This window comes from Lissotriton vulgaris, chromosome 4_1 (genome assembly GCF_964263255.1).
Source record: "Lissotriton vulgaris chromosome 4_1, aLisVul1.2, whole genome shotgun sequence".
Taxonomy (NCBI): Eukaryota; Metazoa; Chordata; class Amphibia; order Caudata; family Salamandridae; genus Lissotriton; species Lissotriton vulgaris.
Genome location: NC_141691.1, coordinates 1,131,199,594 through 1,131,222,318, shown reverse-complemented (window position 1 = coordinate 1,131,222,318; position 22,725 = coordinate 1,131,199,594). Strand labels below are relative to the sequence as shown.

The following is a 22,725-nucleotide window of genomic DNA, read 5'->3' as shown; positions in this document are numbered from 1 at the left end:
CTATCGGAACACACCACACAGTTCCACGGGGAAGTGCCCCGTGGAACTGGTACTAGGGCGAGTAAGCAGAACAAGACTGCCGCAGATAAAAGAAGGAGGAAAAGCGGAACGGAAAGACATCACCATCAGAGACAAGGGACAGAAAGGGAAAATGAAAGAATACGCCAATCAAAGAAGACACGCAATGGACCACAAGATAGAGGAAGGGGACATGGTGTTTGTGAAACAGCGGCAAGTGAGGAAGTCAGACAGCGCGTTCGCAAAGGATCCGCTGAAGGTGGTGAAAGTGAACGGGCCTATGATCACAGCCGCCGCCGGCCAACGCCACATCACAAGAAACAGTTCCCATTTCAAGGAAGTGAAAACAGAAAAAGAAGAGGACACACCAAAGAACGAACTGACAAGAGAGATATCGCGAGAAGATCCATCACCAGCCGTCGGAGAGCAACGACCAAGGCGAGAGTGCAAGAAGACCAAGAGACTGATCGCAGAGGGTATGCACCTGTTACAACGCATTTTTTACTCCGCACTACCATTACAACGCGACTTTTACAACGCATACCATTACAACGCATTGCGCTGGGGGGCGCTCTAGGATAGGGAATACGTTTAATTTACTATCCAACACCTTCCCTAGGGTCCACGGGGACTGGAGTTAGAATAGTAAATTATACTTACCACTATCCAGCACCCCAAAGCGCTATGCGTTGTAATGGTATGCGTTGTAATGGTCGCGTTGTAATGGTAGGTAGTTGTAACGGTATGCGGAGTAACGTCATACATCCATCGCAGAGATGTGAGGGTAGGTCGGTCGGTCGGTCTCTCTTTCTCTCTCTCTCTCTCTCTCTCTCTCTCTCTCTCTCTCTCTCTCTCTCTCTCTCTCTCTCTCTCTCTCTCTCTCTCTCTCTCTCTCTCTCTCTCTCTCTCTCTCTCTCTCTCTCTCTCTCTCTCTCTCCCTCCCTCCCTCCCTCCCTCCCTCCCTCCCTCCCTCTCCCTCTCCCTCTCTCTCACTCTTCTGCATCTCTCTCTAATATCACTGTCATGAGTCATGGGGACAATTGGCAAGAAACTTTTCCGTGCAACAAGGGGGGAGATGTTGTGCCCACATGATGGCACTAGGACCCTGGGGCTCAGGGGGACAGGGACACCGGACACCACATCCGGTCAGGGGTCAGGGGGCAGTACCACGCAGGACCTGGGCGTGAGAGGTCAGGGGACCACGAGCGCAGCCCATGCACAGTGCGACATATATGTACCTGCAGTGCAAACAAATAAAGGAGGACGCTGACCGACCATACCGTCTCTTGTGTGTTTCTTGCGGCGACAACGTGACAGTTGTCTACAGTGCTATCTACTCACAAGAACAAATATAGAGGAGGAGGTTTATGCAAGGTCAAGGAAATGTACCAGTTGCATATATTTCAAGCCGTTCTCCTGGGATTATTTATGACTGCCTTAAATAGTGGAAAACTGCATAAATCATTGGAAAATACTTGCACTTCAACCATTTCCATTTTTTGTGGATCATGCCCATAATTCTAAATTCACATGCACACAGTACACGCTCAAATATTAGAAAAATATTGAAAGAAACAAAATTCAATACTAAATATGGATAAAAAGTAAAATCTATGAAATGAAACATGTTAAGCTCCACACCGAAGAAACTAAAAATGTAATTAACAAGCAAGTTTTGATATACTTTTAAGTAGCCTTCCTGAAAACCCTGAAGAAATCTGACCCTTACACTTGTGTAGAAGGAATTTAGCAATAGTAGTGAAATTATGTCTGAAAACTTTCAGTCACGCTGTTGAGGGATCTGTGTGCTCAAGCCTGATAAAAAAGCAGTATTGTGACAGATTTTAGAAAGCCCTGAGATCTGATGATGTATTCAAATTTACCTCGCCAAACAACTTAGACTATACTGCTTTTCTGGGACGAGGTCAGAAATGATTACACTTAGCTGGTTCTGTCTGTAACAAAACAAGCAGGTGGAATTTAACCCATAGAATTTCGCATTGATTAAGAATGATTCAAAAGCTTCCAGCCATCACTTTTTTAATTACCTAGCAACCTAGTAATTAAAAACGACAACAGCCAATTTGCAAATGTAAGTGCCCGCTGTGTTGCTATATGAAAATATCTGGCAAAATGACCACTGAATTTCCAAGAACTCACCAGCTACATATGGCAGACATTGTATTGGAAGAATTTGTGTCACTGATTAACACCTTCGCAAGCCATGAAGGTCTAGGAATGATGAATTTATGTGAATGTTATTGAACTAGATTCCTGAGTAAGGGGGGACCTGTCATTGTAACTGACTCCTTTGATGGTTTTATCACACTTTGTTATAACGGCCATGCAGGGGATACACATACCTGTTAGGGTGGACGTTCGAAAAATGAATATTGTAAATAGCTATTAGTATGGATTGTGCAATTGGGGGAATCTGTTTTATCGTTGTTTTTAGCATTGTAGTATTTTATTGGTTATCATATATCTTTATATTTTGCATACCTGTTGGATCTGTTTAAAGGACTAAGTTCTAAATAAACAAATAATCGCCTGACTGACTTAAGCAGTTATGTTAAAACTCATACCAAATGTAAGAAATTCTTGCACTTGGACTAAGTACACATCCTGACCTAAGTTGCTTGACATCAGGTAAAATGTTTTAGATGTTCATTGAGAGGGCAGTTTTTGTTGCAGTCCGACTGCTGACTGCATTTGCTTTTGTCGCAAATGGCATCCTATGCCAAACGTTAACATATACTTAGTTTGAGCCAAGAGTTAGGTAGTTGCTCATGATTCAATGGTTTGTTCGTAAATATATCAGCTTTCTCCTACTTCTTATGGCTTTCCTTCTTATGGTTTTGTTTGCCCTGCCCCTTGATTATTTTTGCTTTCCTATGGTTTGAATTGGATGAGTTGTATCCTTCCACTGCTGACGCAAGGGAACTATTTCAAAAACTATTTTCACATTCTTTCTCAGGCCCTTGTCTGGTTAGAAATCCTTCCTGCACCCTCACACCCCACCGTCTACTCCCTCTTTTTTTTATTTTATTGGATTTTACAAGGGGGTGCTCATGCACCAGTGACCATCTTAAAATGGTTATGTATCATAATGAAAAAGCATTTCATGGTGGTGCCCTTGCCTGTTCATGTGGGCACGTGGTTAGTGATATTGATGAATTTTAGTTTTAAGCAGACACACATCTGTAAAGTCAATTAATCTGAACTTGCTTCTTTTAGGTGAGAAGAATGGACTTTCCCAAAGCATGCTTTCCGATATTTGACTTTGTTATTGGTAACCCCCAAAAAACAGAAACTGCATGTCAGTGCCCTCTGTAAAAATCATGAACATGTGCTGCGTGGCCTGCCAACTGATAATGTGCCCTTAGCATTTACCCCAATATCTACCCTTAAATTACATTCCACATCTCCTTGCTGTACCTTTTCGCTTGGTGAGGGCTGGTTTTGCCTATCTGTTGAATGCGGCACATCATTTCTTTGAGACCTCGGTGATGCTGCTTCAGCTTCTGCGGTTGCTGCTGCTGCTGCTGCCGCCGCTGCTGCCTCTGCTGCGGCTTCAGCTGCTACTGCTGCCAGGGCCGGAGGTAGGTCATCTTCATCACTGTGACTACTGCGGGAAAATAATGTTTGAATGATAAGAACATTTATTTGGATTTAGAAGGAAGAGCATTATTATAGGGCAGCATTGGGTGCGATTAGAAGAGTAGAGGTATTCAAAATGATAGACACACAGAAAAAAAATCAACAGCAACCTGGCAAAAGTTGTTTCATGAGTGGTTGTTTTCATTCACTGGAAGTTTATTGGGAACCACCAGGAGAGAGACTATCAGGTATACTTATGGAGAACAATGCAACTGTGGTGAAAAAAGAGATTTTATATTTCTTCATCACCCTCCTATGTCGTTATATTATGTACTTTATTCCTAACACCATTATTTACTCGAAAATTACTGCAATCATATCCGGTGACAAGCTATTTCTTTTTTCATAAATAAAGGTCACCATCTGCTCCGCATGCCTTCTTTCCACCGGGGTATCCATACGTCTTAAACACTGTGTTGGTTTGAGAGATGTTTACCCATACGCAATTTATTCGACCTATTATTGCTGTTTTCAAGACGCAGCCCAGTACATAGCCTAGCAAGATGAGCTTAGCAAGTTCGTGAGGTTTGTGTGTGATCTGTAGGTTGCAGTTTCAAATTCTGGCAAGATCAACTCAGTCTTTTATCCTTCTGAATTCAGGTACCAGAGTAACAATGTTTACTGGATAATACAAATTCATATAAATACGTTCTAAGTAGGGCATTCAGGATAAACATTCTTTATAAATGACATCAGAAATATCAAACCTCAAAGTTCATTTATGTTTTTTTAACCTGGTCACTTTGTTTTCATAGTGTCTATGAACCGAAAGGTCTTCACATTTGCTTATTTCAAGATGTCTCTCCTCTTTACTAAACCTGTAGGCCAATGGAGCGAAAGAGGTGGAACAGACAGAAAGATTTGGTTCTGTAGTACAAATATAACTCTTTTGATTCCCTTTTCATTTGTTTCTATTTGTTACTACAGTAAAAACAAATATATTCATTTTGATCTTATTTCTCTTTCTTTCTGCCTCACTCTCCGTGGGCAGACAACTCACAATGCACATGGCCTTTTGCTGTGTGCAGCAGAGATGGGGTGCAGGGTGCTACTTCCAGATAGGTCCTATGCTCCACCCTCCAATGGTGGTCAAACCCCGCTGCTCATCTTCAGCTGAGCGCCATGGTAGGTGAGGCACAGGACTTGCACCCCAACCTTCATGAGTGTCTGACCCCCCCCCCCCCCACCTCCCCGCTGCACATGGCCTTGGGCCGTGCTCAACGTGGTGGGTCCTCTGACTTGGCCCTGCCCCCACCCTTCTTGGGATTATGTTTCTGGAAGTAGCAAATCAGTATTTTGTTTGTTAATGTTTTGTGATGAAATTCTGGTCACATTGAAAATGTACCTACATCTCAACGGAGGTGGTAGACATTTGTAAAAGAGAAGGGATCCATTTGTGAATGTAAAAGAAAACGTTTGTTGAAGAGTGGGCAGTGGTCCAGTGGACCACTGCCAACTGCTAAGCAAATAAAAAAAAAAAGAAAACCTTTTTAAGCATCCCCATAGGCTGCATTGAAAAAAGTTTACTTTATTGTACATAAATCGCAGACATAGTGGTGTCATGTCTTTGTGACAGTGGCCCATCGTATTGAGCCACACTTTTTCAAGCTACCTAATCAGTAATAATTAGTTAGGTTGGATTGCGACTCTATCAGATTCTGGGGTACATTTGCAACTTGTTATGCAGTGCAGCACAGCAAGTCACCTGGCTGCGCTGCACTGCGTGACAAGGAAAGGGCAGGAATGCCCTATATTTAACTAATTACAACGCATTCCTGCGTTTTCCCCTGCCCTGTGCCCATTTGGCAGCCTAGCGCCAGTAAAGGCACCTGTGCACCATGGTGTAAGGGTGCCTGTGTTACCTGCAGGATTGTCTTTGTGCAGGAAGGGGCACCCTCCTGCACAAAAACAATCCTGAGAGGAATATACCTCTTTCTATGTGTGCTGCAAAATGCAGAACATATAGAAAGAGGAAGTGACGAGGAGAAATAAAGATATTTCTCCTCGATGCACCTCTCCTGGGAAGGTGTATGTTTATGTTGCATTCCCAGGATTACCAATTCTGGAAAATCTAAGAATGAGTCAAAAATCATGGAACTCCTCCTTAGCGCAGATTAAGGCAACGCAGTAATTTGCACTACGTTGGTTTACACCAGATTGATGGAGCCACTCAGGCCAATAAAAAGTATCCTTGCATGGCTTTAGAAATCTTACTTAATGTTTGCGCATGTACCTCATTGCGTGGTGTAAACGTGATGAAAACCAAGTCATAAATATTGCCCCTCTATTTTTTAAGAATTGATATAATGCTACATAGGTAGGTGCATATCTATGTATTTACTGGTCACAAAAATACTGACACGTTGAGAATTCTTTATCCTAGAGAGGAATCATATATTTTCGAATTGTTTTTTCACTGCATCAGGATTTTTACAAAGATTTTAGTCAAATAGCAAGCCCCATGGACATTGGCTTTGCCAGTGCTTGTTTTATTTACCCCCCAAAAATGTGTGGGTTTGGTTCAGAATGCCAAGTTTCATTTTAGTTAGTCAAGGGGGAATTGAGAGTAAGGGGGTGGAGACCAAAAAGGTTGTGCTTTCATTTTTAAGTGACATAAGAATCTTTGCTGTAAACTTCATAAAAAGTGCTGATCAGATATACAACAAATCTTGCATGCAACTGGAACATTACTCAGATGTGTGACTTAAATGGATTTGGTTTAAATTTGTTTGGTAGCTTTCAAGAAAATAAGGTTGCAAAAATATATTGGGTTGTCTTGAAAGGGTGAAATGTTGGCGCTATTTTGTCATTTAAGTAGGTTACCTATAACTTTAGCACTGTTTCCTGAATTTGCATCAATTATGGCAGATGCCTACATTGTTAAGCTTACTCTTAGTTCTTTAAATGTGTGCAGATTAATTAGGGGTACAGTTCAAAGAGGGCAAAAGGAGTTAATTTGCAAATAACTTTGGCCTCATGTGACAAATTAACTTGAAATTTGGCAGACATTTAGGAAGGTGGTCCTTCTGTAGGCACGGAAAGGTTCATGGAGGTCAATTGAAGGGGTCAAAGTTAAAGGTGGGGGCAACATGTTTTCATGTGTTATTAACGTGGTTGCTGTTTAATGAATCTGTGTGAAATAAGGAAAGCTGTCAACAATTTAAGAACGAAGAGTCTCCTGAGGCGGAAGCCGGGAGTGAACCTTGCGCTTTTTAAAATTTATTGTGATTCACTGTGTTTTTAACATTTCCTACTCACCCCTGCTCTCGAACAGCGTCTTCAGCGCTGCAACGGTCTCTATCTCTGCCATCACCGAGGGCGAGGCGCGTCCTTAGAAACGCCCACCTCAGCTGGCCACGCCCCCTGATATTGACTACAAAAGTGTGCGCAGCTGACAGCGCGACACTACAGAACGAAGAGTCTCCTGAGGCGGAAGCCGGGAGTGAACCTTGCGCTTTTTAAAATTTATTGTGATTCACTGTGTTTTTAACATTTCCTACTCACCCCTGCTCTCGAACAACGTCTTCAGCGCTGCAACGATCTCTATCTCTGCCATCACCGAGGGCGAGGCGCGTCCTTAGAAACGCCCACCTCAGCTGGCCGCGCCCCCTGATATTGACTACAAAAGTGTGCGCAGCTGACAGCGCGACACTACAGAACGAAGAGTCTCCTGAGGCGGAAGCCGGGAGTGAACCTTGCGCTTTTTAAAATTTATTGTGATTCACTGTGTTTTTAACATTTCCTACTCACCCCTGCTCTCGAACAGCGTCTTCAGCGCTGCAACGATCTCTATCTCTGCCATCACCGAGGGCGAGGCGCGTCCTTAGAAACGCCCACCTCAGCTGGCCACGCCCCCTGATATTGACTACAAAAGTGTGCGCAGCTGACAGCGCGACACTACAGAACGAAGAGTCTCCTGAGGCGGAAGCCGGGAGTGAACCTTGCGCTTTTTAAAATTTATTGTGATTCACTGTGTTTTTAACATTTCCTACTCACCCCTGCTCTCGAACAGCGTCTTCAGCGCTGCAAAGATCTCTATCTCTGCCATCACCGAGGGCGAGGCGCGTCCTTAGAAACGCCCACCTCAGCTGGCCACGCCCCCTGATATTGACTACAAAAGTGTGCGCAGCTGACAGCGCGACACTACAGAACGAAGAGTCTCCTGAGGCGGAAGCCAGGAGTGAACCTTGCGCTTTTTAAAATTTATTGTGATTCACTGTGTTTTTAACATTTCCTACTCACCCCTGCTCTCGAACAGCGTCTTCAGCGCTGCAACAATCTCTATCTCTGCCATCACCGAGGGCGAGGCGCGTCCTTAGAAACGCCCACCTCAGCTGGCCACGCCCCCTGATATTGACTACAAAAGTGTGCGCTGCTGACAGCGCGACACTACAGAACGAAGAGTCTCCTGAGGCGGAAGCCGGGAGTGAACCTTGCGCTTTTTAAAATTTATTGTGATTCACTGTGTTTTTAACATTTCCTACTCACCCCTGCTCTCGAACAGCGTCTTCAGCGCTGCAACGATCTCTATCTCTGCCATCACCGAGGGCGAGGCGCGTCCTTAGAAACGCCCACCTCAGCTGGCCACACCCCCGTGACGCCCTCCCCTCAGGCATAAATTATGTGCGTCGCTAGGAAGCGCAGCGGACGGGCGCAGCGGGCGCGCCGTCAGCGCGCCGAAGGCGCGCCAAAGGCAAGCCCGTCTGGGCCCGTCCGGGCCTGGACCGGGCCCAGGGCCAGTCCCCCTGTCGGTGCCGATGATCCTACTCGCAGGTGCTGGACCAATACCCAACTTCATTTTCTTAATCCCTCTCCCTGTGCGGCCACAACCCCCTGCAACCCTATCCACTTGGAATCCACACCTTTTCATTGCCCTCAATGCAATTTTACTCTCCCGCCCTTCCCCTCCCATCTGCTTTCCTATCCCACGCCGCAGCCCCCAGCATCCAACCACCGGATGCTGAAAGCAGGCTTGGTCAACTGCCGGTCTCTCCCCCGTCATGCCAACGACATCTGGATGTCGATCTCCTCCGAAGAGTGGGATATTCTATTTCTCACCGAGTCTTGGATGACCGACTCCTCCGCTCCGGACATCTATCTAGCCATTCCCTCAGGCTATGACATAAAATGTGTTAACCGGGCTGGGGGTAAATCGGGAGGCGGACTGGCAGTCATCTCTAAATCTCATCTTCAGGTGACCACCACTAAACTCACCAACATTGGTATCATTGAAGCTCTATACTTCTCTGTATCCGATTCTGCGGCTGTTATACTGGCTGGTTTACTAATCTATAACCCCCCCACTGCGGCTTCCCTTTCTCTTACCGCTCTCACCCACCAGTTGGCAGATCTATCCCTTAAACATCAACACTTTCTAGTTTTAGGTGATTTTAACCTTCACGTTGACAATCCCCACTGCACTAAAGCGAATAATCTGCTGGAAATCATGGACAGTTTTAACTTTATTCAACTAGTCACCGGTCCTACTCATGTGGCGGGTCACACCTTAGATCTTATTTTCGCTAATTTTTCTTCTATCACCGTCTCCCCCTCCCTTCCCCTTACATGGTCCGACCACTACCTCATCCCTTTTTCTTTGGCCTTAGACCGGAAATCTGTCCCTCCTACGCCCAGGAAAGAGTTGGGAAGGAAGTGGCATAAAGTCACATGCGCAACCCTGGACCCGGTATTTCACTTTCAGACGGATCATTTATCCCCTGATATCGACGCAAATATCGCCAGGCTTAATACCGCCCTCATCAATGCTATTGACCACGTTGCTCCCCAGAAAATCATTGCCTCCACTAGATCTCGCCCCTCCGCTCCTTGGTTCTCCACTTCTCTCCGTGAGGAAAAAAGCAGCTGTAAAGCACTCGAACGGAAGTGGAGAATAAATTACGATCCAGAAGCTAAGCTTGCCTACAAGGATGCTCTGAAAAAATTTCTCAAACATAAAAAAATAGCCATGAAAGACCACTTTTCGTTCCAAATTGCCAAAGCCAAAAATTCCTCAAAAACCCTTTTCTCCATCGTTAAAGATTTTATTAATCCCCCGGCCAGGACCACTCAGAACTCTGCTAGCCAGACCCTGTGCGAAGGACTTTCGGACTTCTTTCTCGAAAAAATCAATAAGCTATGCATCTCCTTCCCTAAAGGGCCAATACCCGGGCCTCCGTCAACAAGCCCCTCTGCCTTACCGTCCCTTCTTGCCTTTAATAAACTCACTCAGGATGATGCTATCAGACTACTAATCCACTGCAAGTCTGGTGCACCCTCTGACCCTGTTCCTGCCAAAATCATGGGTGAACTGGCCCCCTCGTTAGCCGATTCCTTCCTCTCCATCTGGAATGCCTCCCTGCACCACGGCTTCTTCCCTACCACTTGGAAGGAAGCCTTGGTGATCCCCATTCTAAAAAAGGCAGATGCTGATCCCACGGTTTTCTCCAACTACCGCCCCATTTCCCTTCTCCCCAAACCTGCAAAGGTTTTGGAAAAAGCCGTGCAGTTACAGCTCACGGAGTACTTGGAAAGTAACTCACTTCTGCACGACTCACAATCTGGATTTCGGGCGGGATACAGCACGGAGACGGCCCTGCTGGAAGTCTCGGAGACTATCCGGGAGTGCGTGGACAGGGGCGAGGAGGCCATGTTAGTCCTCCTCGACCTGTCCGCTGCATTCGATACGGTATCTCACCCCATCCTCCTTGACCGACTTAAACAGACTGGCATTGGCGGCACTGCCTTTAGCTGGATTGAGTCCTTCCTCTCAGGAAGAAGTCAGAGGGTATTGCTGCGGCCTTTCAAATCGGAGGAAAAACCCCTGTCTTGCGGTGTGCCACAGGGCTCGGCCCTCAGCCCTCTGTTTTTTAACATCTATCTTGCCCCACTGGCCGGCGTGGTGGAGTCCTACGGAGTCAGGGTGGTCTCCTATGCTGATGATACCCAGCTAGTGTTTTCCTTCAGAGACCACTCTGACTCCGCGTTCGCCAACTTCCGCCTGTGCCTCAACAACATCAGTGGTTGGATGTCCGAAAACCATCTAAGACTTAATGCAGACAAAACAGAGGTGCTGTTTTTTAACCAGAAAAACTCCATCCCCTCCTCCTGGTGGTGGCCCACGGCGCTCGATCCCGCCCCCTCTCCCGTCCACTCGGCCCGTAATCTGGGCTTCCTGTTTGATGACTCCCTTTCATGCAAGACTCAGATTAAAAAAATGACCTCTGCCTGCTTTCTGAAGTTGCGCATGATTAGAAAAATCCTCCCCTATCTCCCTCTGGATTCCCGCCGTACAGTTACCCATGCCCTCATCACGTCCCACCTGGACTATGCTAATAGCCTTTATGCCGGAGCTCCCCAATACTTGATTGACCGGCTGCAGATTGTTCAGAATGCGGCGGCGAGGTTGATTGGCAATATTCCCTATCGTCAATCTGTTGCCGCATATCGTAGGAAACTGCACTGGCTACCTGTGGCCAACCGTATCCGGTTTAAGATCCTCACTCTAACCCATCGAGCCATCAATGATCGCGGACCAAATTACTTGAAAAAACGTGTTTCCATATCCCGCTCCACCAGATCTCTGAGATCCAATGACCTTTGCCTTCTGATCTCCCCCCGTTTCAGACTATCCAGAATGGGTGGCAGAGGGTTCAGTGTCATTGCGGCAAAACTTTGGAACGCGCTGCCAGTCGATCTTAGATTCTGTCCCTCCGAATCCATCTTCCGGGCCAAACTCAAAACTTGGCTCTTCTCTGGACATTGATTCACTGCACTACTCTCCCTCTTGCTCTTTGCTCCCCTCTGAGACTTAGGTTCTAGCGCCGGGACACCCCTTCGGGGGTAGCTGTGCGCTTTATAAACTACATAAAATAAAATAAAATAAATTTAGTCTCAGTGAAGGAATTTCAGGTTTCATGCCAATCCTCATCAACACAATAGGAGCTAGGGGGAGAAAGACCAGGTCGCCCCCCCACTCAACACATCATAAACAGCAACTGGCCAGACCAAAAATATACACCTAATACTGCAACTTTGACACTGAAGGGGTTTCCAGTGCTTCTCAACTCCCTCATAATGTGTTCCCTACCACTAGTCAGCGTGTCGTGGTGTATCAATTTACAAAACCAATGTCATAAAACCATCATAGAGCCTATCCCACCTAAATAGAGCAAAGAAAAAAGTGTGGGAAAGGAGAGAAAACACCTCACGGTCGTAACACCAAGAGTGTTGCTGGCTGGTACTCACCAGCACACCCACTTATCATCATAGGTTACTTTCTCTCCATGCAGCAAAAGAAAGGTGTGTGTACTATCTCGAAAATCTCAAACCCAATGAAGTAGAAAAGGACAGTAAAACCCAAGTGTAAATGAACTGTCAGTGCATAATGTCTTTACAAGTGCCCATTGGACCCCTGTGAGAATGCAACTATATATTTCACACCATTAAAAACCGGTAAAGCTTACTGGCTTGATGTGACTTTATTAGGTGCTGTAAGCTTTCCCAATTAAAAATGGTTTTAATCAAGCCATAATCAATTTTCTTAAGCCAGCATGTTTCGTTGCAAAACAATCATGCAACTTCTTCAGGGCTGCTGGGGTTCCAATAACAAACTTCATGTGAGATTCACATCAAACCTATGATGGTATGCCAAATAAAAAGGAAAGCACGTGCCATATGTAAAACGCCATCTACCTTTTTTGAGGACCTGATATAATCAGCAGTTACTCTAGAAAGTGAAGCAAATCCTTGATTACCAGTTGGTTGCGGAGACTCCTCATACCGGCAACCATCTTTTGGTGAAGCACGCGTCAGCCGATCACGTGCCCACGGGGTGACTGCACAAAGTGTAGTCCCCTACAATTCTATGAAAGATAGCATTACTTCAAACATCAATTCATCTATTCTTTTCTGAAACTGCTTCATTATGACAATCTCCAAAAGGAGTCTATCACATCCATTCTTCAATATTCCCTCCACATCACAACTTTACCTAATTTGGCAGACCATGATGCGGGCACCCATATTTTTGATCAACGCCCTCTCCCCTTCAAAAACAACCTGATTTCCATCATGTCTGTGAAATGCAGCTGTACCTCAATGCCTACAACCGCTGCTAAAAATTGCCATACGCACAACTCTGCTCATGCATGCAAACAGAACGCCCGTTTCGCGTTCATAACAGGTGGGACAGAATAGAACTTTTACCCGCATTGCATATGGCTCCGCAAGTATACATCTTACCCCTGCCGCGTCCCACCGGCGTCTGTAGTGCTCCGTCTTGGAGCTCAATCGGCCGTGCAGCCGATCCTGCAATGGACAGACTTAAAGGGGGACCAAATCTATGATTTGCTAATAAATATGGTGCAGTATTCTGGTTGTGCACAACCCTTGGCAGACATCCACCATATTTAACTCCCATCGGTGTTGAGAGGTTGAGGGGAAGAAAAAAAGCACTCTTGTAGAAATCTTGCTCTCCACCACAGAAAAAAGCAGTGAATGGAACTACATCAAACTCTGAAGAAGAAAAAACTTTACTCAGTGAATTGTCTTTGCATGGCATGGAGTAAATTGCTCGGTACTTTTTGAGTAAATAACATTACAGACATGTTTTGGGTGGGTCTGAGAGGATCAACAATTAGGGATGTCTGGACAATTAGTCCATAGACAGTCTTCGAACCCAGGTTTGCAGACTGTTGCAAACCCAAAGTGTAAAAAATAAAAGCCTACCACTAGACAAGGGAAATTTTATTCCTGCCATCCATTTTAGGTCTGCGGTCCAAGAATAGGGCATGGAGACCCAAAGGCTGTGATTGGCTGGGAACTCCAGAAAACGTTCTGCCATTATTAAGCAGGGCTCGGTCCCCACATCCTTTAAATAAAGACAAATTAGAGAAGCCAAGACAGTACAGTGAGAGCAAACCTTGAACCTATGGCTAATATGGAGGGTCCCAAAGAGATAACTTAATTTGTTTAAAAAATAATTTTAAAAAGGACATTTTGCTGCAAGGCTTGTGGACCTTGCCCCAATGTTCTGGAACGTCTGAAGAAGACATAGATATGCAAACGACAGACCACAAGTAACAGCCCTTGAATCCTTGCTCCCCCCTCCCCCCGCATTTGCACTGATCCTGCACATTGATTAGGATTTCTAAACTTGGCAAAAAATAAGTAAAAAATCATTATAAAAATACATAAATAACAATATTAATGAGGAAAACAGATTTAATATTCTTTTTTAAAAAGGGGACCAGCCCAGGCTTGGCTGCCTATCCGAGGTTATGCGCAAGCCCTGGCAAGAATCCAGGTCTTGTGGCCAATCCCTGCAGTGGAATGGCTGCTGGCCAGGTGGCCAAAATGCAATGAAGACCATGTGTAGCATGGGTCAATCAATAAATCAACCAGTAGGTTTTCAGAGCGCTACTTGTCTCCCATGAGGTTATCCAGGCGGTGGCAGGGTCCAGTTGATTAGCTGAATAGCCTGTTAGGGTTGGCTGCCTGTGGTGGGTTGGTCGATTGGTCAAACTGTGCTGCTCCCGGCCAAAGCCATGTGTTTAGGGAAGCTGGATGTAGTATATCATCTAAAACCACACAATTTAACTACAATTAAAGTAAAGTTATGGTTAAAATTGGTTATAACACCTAAACATATGTTTAAAATACCTCTATGGGACTCAAATGTGGGGTCTCGCTAACCCCATGCACTCCACTGCATTTTAACCAAGGTTTCTAGTTTCTAATGGCCTTTGCTTCTAGAATCTATAAAATGGTGATGAATATGCTGCCAGGTGGTCATATATGTGTTCTTGAGAGAAAGCTTTAAACATACAGATTATGATGAAGGGATGGGAAACGCTGAGATTAGGCATACATGGAAGTTTGTTCTGTGTGAAAATCAGACGATCCATAATAAGCCCCTTTTTAAATGCCAATAAATGCTTGTGAAATTGCACTATATGTACCGCACTTCTAGATAGAAATGTTGGAGGGGATGTGGTAGGAACGGAAACATCCTGAATATAAGATGAGAATGCATCAGAATTTCACCTTTCAGGATAAAGATGGTGAAGGCTTTGAAAGGACTGGTAAAATACCCCATTTGCTTGGATCCCAGAGCCCTGTTGCTTGATAGAAGAAGACAGGCAGGTCTGACCGGCACCTGAGGTGGCAATGTTTGGGAACAGTAAAACTTGTCACTACGTTCCTACGGATGAAAGATGAAGAACCCCTGGTCACACAATGACATTACAGGCTTTGGACTATTCTAGTGCTGGAGCACTTGACCAACAATATCAATGGGGATCATGTATAATTTGAGGAGATTGTCATTCAGAATATGATCCCAGGCTTATGAGTAAATAAAGAGACAAATCACCTTGTTGGAAACCTGTCTAAACAAATGCAGGCCATAATAGACATCCTAAAACTATCTCCATGTGATGCAAGGTCATCCGACTATTGTTATGGATGGGTTTGTTTTAACGAGTAAGTGGACTTTACACACCAACTATCTTCTACAAGATATTAAGCAGCAACATTTATTCTTGCCCGAGAACCCTTTAGTGAAGTTAACCATGTTTAACTATTAGAACATTTCTCAGGAAATTTACAACAAATTATACCAGTTTTAGCATACAGTTTGGAGGCCTTATCAGGTAAGTCAGAGTTTGTATTTAACCTGACAACACAACATTATGTTCAATGATTAAGCTCCTGAAAGCTCCTTCATAATGCCAATTACAATCACATTTTGGCCTACCAGGGAGTAACGAAGGGCTAATTTTAAAAGTTCTGCTGCCAGGTTTGCAATGCTCATTTAAGCTGTACCAGGGAAATATCTTAGTGCATCATGGGGTCCCTGTGGTTGAATCTCCATTTTTTAGTGCCTACCAGGTGTCAAAATTTGTATCTATACTTATGTATTTACCTTTGTGAACAGGCGCTTATGTGTATTGGTGCTTTGTAAATGTACTTTTCAACAGCACAAAGGAAGCGCTGTTGTTCACTGCCCCCTTTAATATATTTTCAACCTTGTATGTATGTACGTAAAGGTATCTGTAGGGTGCAAGCCTACCTGAAAAGCAGCAGAGTAATGAGCAGAGGAGTGTATGTCCTCAGTCGGATAATTTACAGTGAGGCATGCCTGCTGTTTTTCCTTGCATTTCTCGGTGTTCAGCCTCTTGCGGTCCTGGCTTCTCGCGTGAAGCCGTGTGCCAGTGGCGGTTATATTTCTAGCCAGAGATGCAGGGATGCCATTTTTGGTAGTCTTATATATGAGATAGCAGGTTTGAAGATGATGTTGATGGGGAAGGGGAAATCCCATTGGTAGCTGTGGGTCTTTGGAAGTGGTGGGGTGTAATACTATTCTGAATTTTAGTAAGCAAGTGAAGCGAAAAAGCCAACCTTTTTCTAGAGGGCTCGGAGGAAGGAGGATTCTCTCCCCCAAAAAATTTCGAACCACTGGGGTCAAGTAGTGTATTTAGTGCACAGGTAGAAACTAACTCTAGACAATACACTCTTAAAGGCCAACCAATAAATATTGAAGTATGTTCATGGTATGCCAAATCAATGAAGCCGGACGCCCTCCAGGAGTTGACCCAATGTCATTCAAAATGTGCAGTGAATGCTCCCGTATGTCAGTAATTATTCCCATTTTAAGAGGCCAATCATTTTGTTATGGATGCCCCCCATATGACACTGGTGCCCCCTTATGCGAAGAATGACAAAGAATAGGTCAGACCAAAATTTTGTCATTGAACGTATCCGTCTACTATGGATGACCCATATGACAAAAATGTCTTTTAGTAAGTTAGGGCTAGCCAGCATTTTGTCATGGTTGCCTACTTTCCTGAATATGCCATAGTTAGTCTCACTAATGTCATGAATTATCTCCAGTATGTCACCTGCATGTTGCCAGAGGTTACGCTTATTCCAAGAACTCAATCTAATGTTCTAGCATTTTGCCATGGGCGCCTCCGTAAATCATGACTTACCTCCAGTGTGCCAGGGCCAGTGGCATACTCACAAGCATAATAAACTTAGACGCACACTCACTCATGCTCACTTATGTCCTTACTCGTTCTCATTTTCATTCACACTCCCTTTCTCTCACTCCTTCACACTCTCATAGTGCCGTACACTCATTCTAGCGCACTCTGTCACTCAGTCACTCTTACTATCACTCACTAGGGGCCAGATTTTTCGAGGTTTTGCATCACCCATGCACCATGCAACAGGACAGAAGGGTGATGCAAAACCTAATTGAGATTTATCAAGGCCACTTTGCGTGGCCCTGCATGCCTTGATAAATCTAGAGTAATGCAAGGCAGCGCAAATCACTGCCTTGCTTTACTCTGCCCCAGGGTGGTGTTCCATGGGTGGAGGGCAGCTGTTTCCAAGCATCCACCCATGAATTTCGGCACATTTCCAGATGTATCATTAGTGGTAGACCTAGGAATGCGTCAAAATGCTACACCTCCCCAGGTGATTTGTAACAAGGAGATACATCTTTATTTCTCCTTGTTTTCCTCTTTCTATGTGTGCTGCATTCTGCAGCACACGTAGAAAGAGGAAAACGCCTATCAGGATTGGAAGGTGTCCCATCCTGTACAAAAACAATACTGCCTTCATAGCAGGCACCCTTGTGACATGACGCAGGGTGCCTGCATTGTTACTAGGCAGCCAAAAGTGCGCCAGTGCTAGGAAAGGAGAGAAATGGGCAACATATTGTGAAGTACGGTGCATTCCTGCCTTTTGCCTTTCACACAGCATAGCGCAGCAAGGTGGTTTGCTGCGTTGTACAGTGTGAAAAAAATATAATTATGGGCCTAGGTGTGTAACCTTGGATCCCTAAATTTTTCCAAAGAATGCTCCTCTTGAGCACTAGAATATAAAGGCTATTTCCCCACATAAGTTGAAGATAATGGAACAGTTCATATTTACTTTGAGAAGTAAGGCAAGAATATCAGAAAAGCAACCATATTGGAAAACATGGCAATCCCATCACCCCTCGTAAAAGTCATGTCATGTTTTAGGTCTCACCAAAAAATTTATTGTGGAGAATACCAAAAAATACAGTGGGCTTTGGCCAGCCCATTGCTTATCCGGGCGCGAAGGTGAGAGTGCTGCACTCTTAGCTCTACCACATTTACCCACCGCAAATTTGCACTTTGTATTAACTCTGTTTTTCTGATATTGCTTTATTAATTTTATGCTTGTTGAATTGAATTTGAAAATAATGTTTTTAACCCTAGAGGTAATTTGTGCAATCACTGGGGAATTTCTCTTCCTACTCCGTTCGTGGCTCGTGGAATCGGCACGTAGGAATGATAGAGAGGCATTTTGCAGCTTAAACTTTAGATGCTAGGAAGAGGCGGGAGGTTGGAGGTCAAATTGCAACTCCACCTCCCACTTAAAAGGACCGCTGTGGGCCGGGCGCGCATTGGACATGCGCAGAGTGTGCGCTGCAGGTGCTGAAGGCACGCTAAAGGCAAGCCCGTCTGTGTCTTTCCGTGCCCGAGCAGGCCCAGGGTCCAGGAATCTTGGTTCTCACAACCTGCCCGCCCCTAGAGGTGACTGCCTTCAGTGTGGCAATGCACCAGATATGAACAAGAATTTGCAATCTATAATGACTGACCTACAAGTACCCACATGGAATCAGGGATTGATCAATGCCGTTCAATCCAGAGGCACATTTAAAATATAAGAGCCATGCTAGAGGAAGACACATTAGACATACTGTTTGTCATGGAAACATGGCTCAATGACAGCTCAGGCTCAGACATCCATCTTGCCCTTCCCTTAGGCTACCACATACATAGATTAAATTGGGTGAATAAAGGAAATGTGCCAGATATGAACAAGAATTTGCAATCTATAATGACTGACCTACAAGTACCCACATGGAATCTGGGATTGATCAATGCCCGTTCAATCCAGAGGCACATTTCAAATATAAGAGCCATGCTAGAGGAAGACACATTAGACATACTGTTTGTCATGGAAACATGGCTCAATGACAGCTCAGGCTCAGACATCCATCTCGCCCTTTCCATAGGCTACCACATACATAGATTAAATCGGGTGAATAAAATCGGGGAGGAATCGCTATTATCCTAAAAGATGATCACCTCCCGGTTTTCCCTTCCTGAGTGCGAAAGCTTCCCGTTTCATATCACATCCTCCCCCATTTGCACCTTTTCAGGTGTACTCAATTCGATTCAATTCAAAATATCTTTATTCGGCTTAAACAGCCGAATACCAATACCATCAGATACCAATAAGACCAACCACAAAAGATTGACATTCATAGGACCCAAAAACAACAGCGTCCAATTACAGCATACAACAAATGGTCAAACGTAAATATTACATGCGTCATTTATAAAGAAATAACATACAATGGTCGGTTGGAGTAGCATCGACTAACAACCTACATTAGCTAGACACACAATTAAGTGCATCACAAAGAGAGCTGTTAACTGTTTTGTTCCTTATTTTAAAGTGCTTTTCTAATAATATTTATAGCAGCTAGGCAAACAGATGAGGTTTCCAAGTTAGTTAAGGATCTATAACCTTCATAATATGAGTTGCTGAAACTAACTAGAAATATTTTAAGATCAATTCAAAGCACCCTTACAATTTACAACATTTGTCATTTGACCAGTCGTAAATAGCCGTGGAAACTTTAGTAAAATTGGCAACCGCAACGCAAATATCAGGGGTGGCCAATGTATGGAAGAAATTAAAACCATCAATATATGTACAGGGGCGAATTTTCTTTAACAGTGAGACTAAAAATGTACTTCATGGTGTTTTATATAAAGTGCAGATTAGGGTAAAGGCATAGTGCTTTGGTTTGTAAAATTATCACACGGACAGGGCATAAGTTAATTCGCCCACCCTCTCTGACATGGAAATGCCAACAAAAACTGCACAGTGCATAAATGGAATCTAGCAAAGTAAAATCTAGTCTGCAAATTCGTGGGAAATGTTAGATAATATTGCAATGGGGCAGCGGACATCTGCAGTGGGGCCATCCCAGCATGATCGGGATAACGTGTATTTCCCCTGGATTAAAGGGCCTCTTTAATAATAAGTTTGGCATTCGATGGAATGCTTTCCGGGTTATCATAGACGTGCCCCAATCCTATTTCATGATATTTGTCCTTCAGAAAGCAAAGCCATGATATTTTGAGGGAATTGGCCAGCCTCTGACACTCTAATTATTTCTCGTGTGAACATTAGCTCTTCAGATAGCCAACTTTTAGCCCATAGAAATAAGGGGGTGCAAGATATACGACCCTCTATATACTTTAATCTCAATTTCTTGTGACATAAGCTGTCCGGGGTCATCAGAAGCCTTTTGGTAAAAGTATTTTCCACTACTTGTATTGGTTTTTGTGATGACTCCACACCCCTGCCCCATATGTTGCAATAGAGAGGCCTTTGGCTTTATAAAGGGTCATTAGTTCCCTCACAGGCTTGTGGCCTGGTTTGCATGCAAAACAAAATTGCACATCCTCAGCCCTAGTAATATGATGGACTTTCGCTGTAACAAGTGGGTCCCAACTCAGCTTGATGTTATATCAATTACCCAGGTACATAACATTATCAGACTTTTCTATTCTCTTGTCCAGTACGACGAAATTCTTAGTTTTTGTGCTCTTCAGACCACATACCATGATGTAAAATGTTATCACATTTAGTTTTCAGTCAAATAAAGACATACAATCGGAAAAATCATCAAGGGATTTCTGAAGACCATCAGCTGCCATGGCCATTAACACTGTGTCATCAACATAAGACAATAAAGGACAACATTTTCTGCCAATTTAAGGCACATCCAGCTTCCTGTTTAATAAAAAAGCCTCCAACCATTTATGCATATTAAAAACAGAAAGGTTGCTAAAATTACAACACCCTCTGTTGAAGCTATCAGATCAGTTTTTTCCCATTGAGTGCCACGTCTTATGGTGACTGTAGTGTTAAAATGTAACCAGTGGATGAGTAATACCAGTGCTCCTTCCACACCCATTCTTCCCAAATTATCCTACAATTTCTCCCAGTTAACAGTGTCAAAGGGAATAGACAAATCCATGAAGGCTATGTGGATCGAGCGCTTCCTGGCCTACACTTATTTGTTAATAATTAGGGACAGATAAAGGCATTGCTCAGTCGTACCTACCCCCCTCCTAAAGACATATTGCGTTTTAGGTATCACTGCTGTGTTGGTTGCCCAGGTCTCCAAACGGGCAAGGAGGACTAAGCTTAGTACTTTTGCTGTGGCATCTATAAGGAAAATTGGCCTATAACAAGCCGGATCCCTTCTATTGCCTTTTTTTTAAATGGGGACCACTAGTGCCTACTTCCAAGATACTTGCATTGGACCAATAATTACTGCCTTAAATACATTCGTCAGTAAGGATGCCCACAAATTAGGATTGTTTTTAAAAAGATCAGGGAGCACCCCATCTGGTCCTGGAGCTTTTAGGCAAGTCCCCTGTGCTAACACCTCCTCAACCTCAGTTACTGTGATAGATTGACTGAGTTGGGTGGCTGCAGGTAGATCTATGGGCAAATCCCTTGTAAACTTCTCTATCTTCTTATGCTGGGGTTTAAAGATGCCACTAAAATGAGTAACCCAATCATCTCCCAGGATCAGTGAATCTATCTGCCTGACTTCTTCAGTGAATAATGGGTGATTAATAATTTCACCAACATTTTTTGTGTCTCTTAGGGGTCTTGCTCTCTCCAGATCTTCCCATGCTGAACTTCTCAATTCTGCTTTTCTACCCTCAATTGTGATTTTATATTTATACCTTGCGGCTTTAACTAAATCTTCATTGCGGGGAGTAGCATGGAGGGCACTTTTTAACTCATTTTGGGCCCTGGAACAATTGGAGTTGAACCATCGGGCCTCTTGGGGATCCCTATGCTGAATGTTCCTCGGCAGCCGCTTGGCTACCTCAGAACACAGTGATCCAAACTCCCGGACTACCTCCTCTAGGAACAAGTCTAGCTGCAAACAGCCAATTACGGAATGGCAATTTCCTTTGATAATATCTCCCTCAAATTTAAGGGGATCAGTCTTACACCAATTTAACCTAACTCCTTTATTCAGATAGTGATGAATGGGGCGATCATCACCCTCCCCCACCTGAATCTTTAAGTTGAGGGAACCAGTGAGGGGTTGTGATCACACTCGCGATGAGGTTCCACCATAAAATCAGGAACAAGCCTTGTGAATTGTCTAGATATTAGCATAAAATCAATAGAGCTGGCCCTCCTAGAGCCAGGATAAGTAGGGCACTGCGATGAGAGGTCGCAGGTCAAACTGTTTATAAGTCCTAAGTCATTTCCTACAAGTATAAGGTACTCATTTATAGGCCTCCAGGTACGAGTAGCATATTTATGGAGCCTGACTCACTAACTAGTCTTGCGATAGAGAAATACCACATGACAATATTAGGGAACTTCAACCTTCATTTCGACGCATAAGACACCCCTACTATAAGGATGCTGCAGGGCAACCTTGAAGCACTACGATTAACCCAACATGTGTCAAAACCTACACACGAGACAGAGCACATATTGGACCTTATCTTTTCCAATGACCACCAGATCAATATACCTAAAGCATTCACAGTCCCCTGGTCGGACCATTTTCTCTCGCCTTCAGCTCACCTAAACCTGCCCAGCATACCAAGGTTAGAGCCCACACCAAAATGACTAGAAGCTGGCCCAAGTTGGTCCCTGAAACCTGGCAAACAGTCCTGAGGGACAATATCACCAATATTACTCGCAAACTAGAAGAGGACTATCAACAATAGGAGAACCGGATTATCCTGTCATTAGATGTGTGTATCCCCAAGGTAATTATCAACAGTAAGTCACATCCCAAAAAGGCTCCATGGTACAACAACCATCTCATATTACTGGAAAAAACAATGCAAAAAACTAGAAAGACTCTGGAGAACGGAGTATGAAACCCTGCTCCTAAATCTCAATATAAATCCACAATCAGGTCCTATCATAACAAATGAAGCGTGT

At 44.2% G+C, this 22,725-nt stretch overlaps 1 protein-coding gene across 1 annotated transcript in view; it reads right to left on the bottom strand.

Annotated features, from left to right (window-relative positions):
* Positions 1–22,725, bottom strand: part of LOC147722977 (band 4.1-like protein 4B) — a 747,062-nt gene that overhangs the window by 383,450 nt on the left and 340,887 nt on the right. Inside the window, exon 4 of the mRNA XM_086965373.1 lies at positions 3,457–3,646. Coding sequence (XP_086821499.1) covers positions 3,457–3,646 — 190 coding nt within the window. The remainder of the gene's footprint in view (positions 1–3,456; positions 3,647–22,725) is intronic.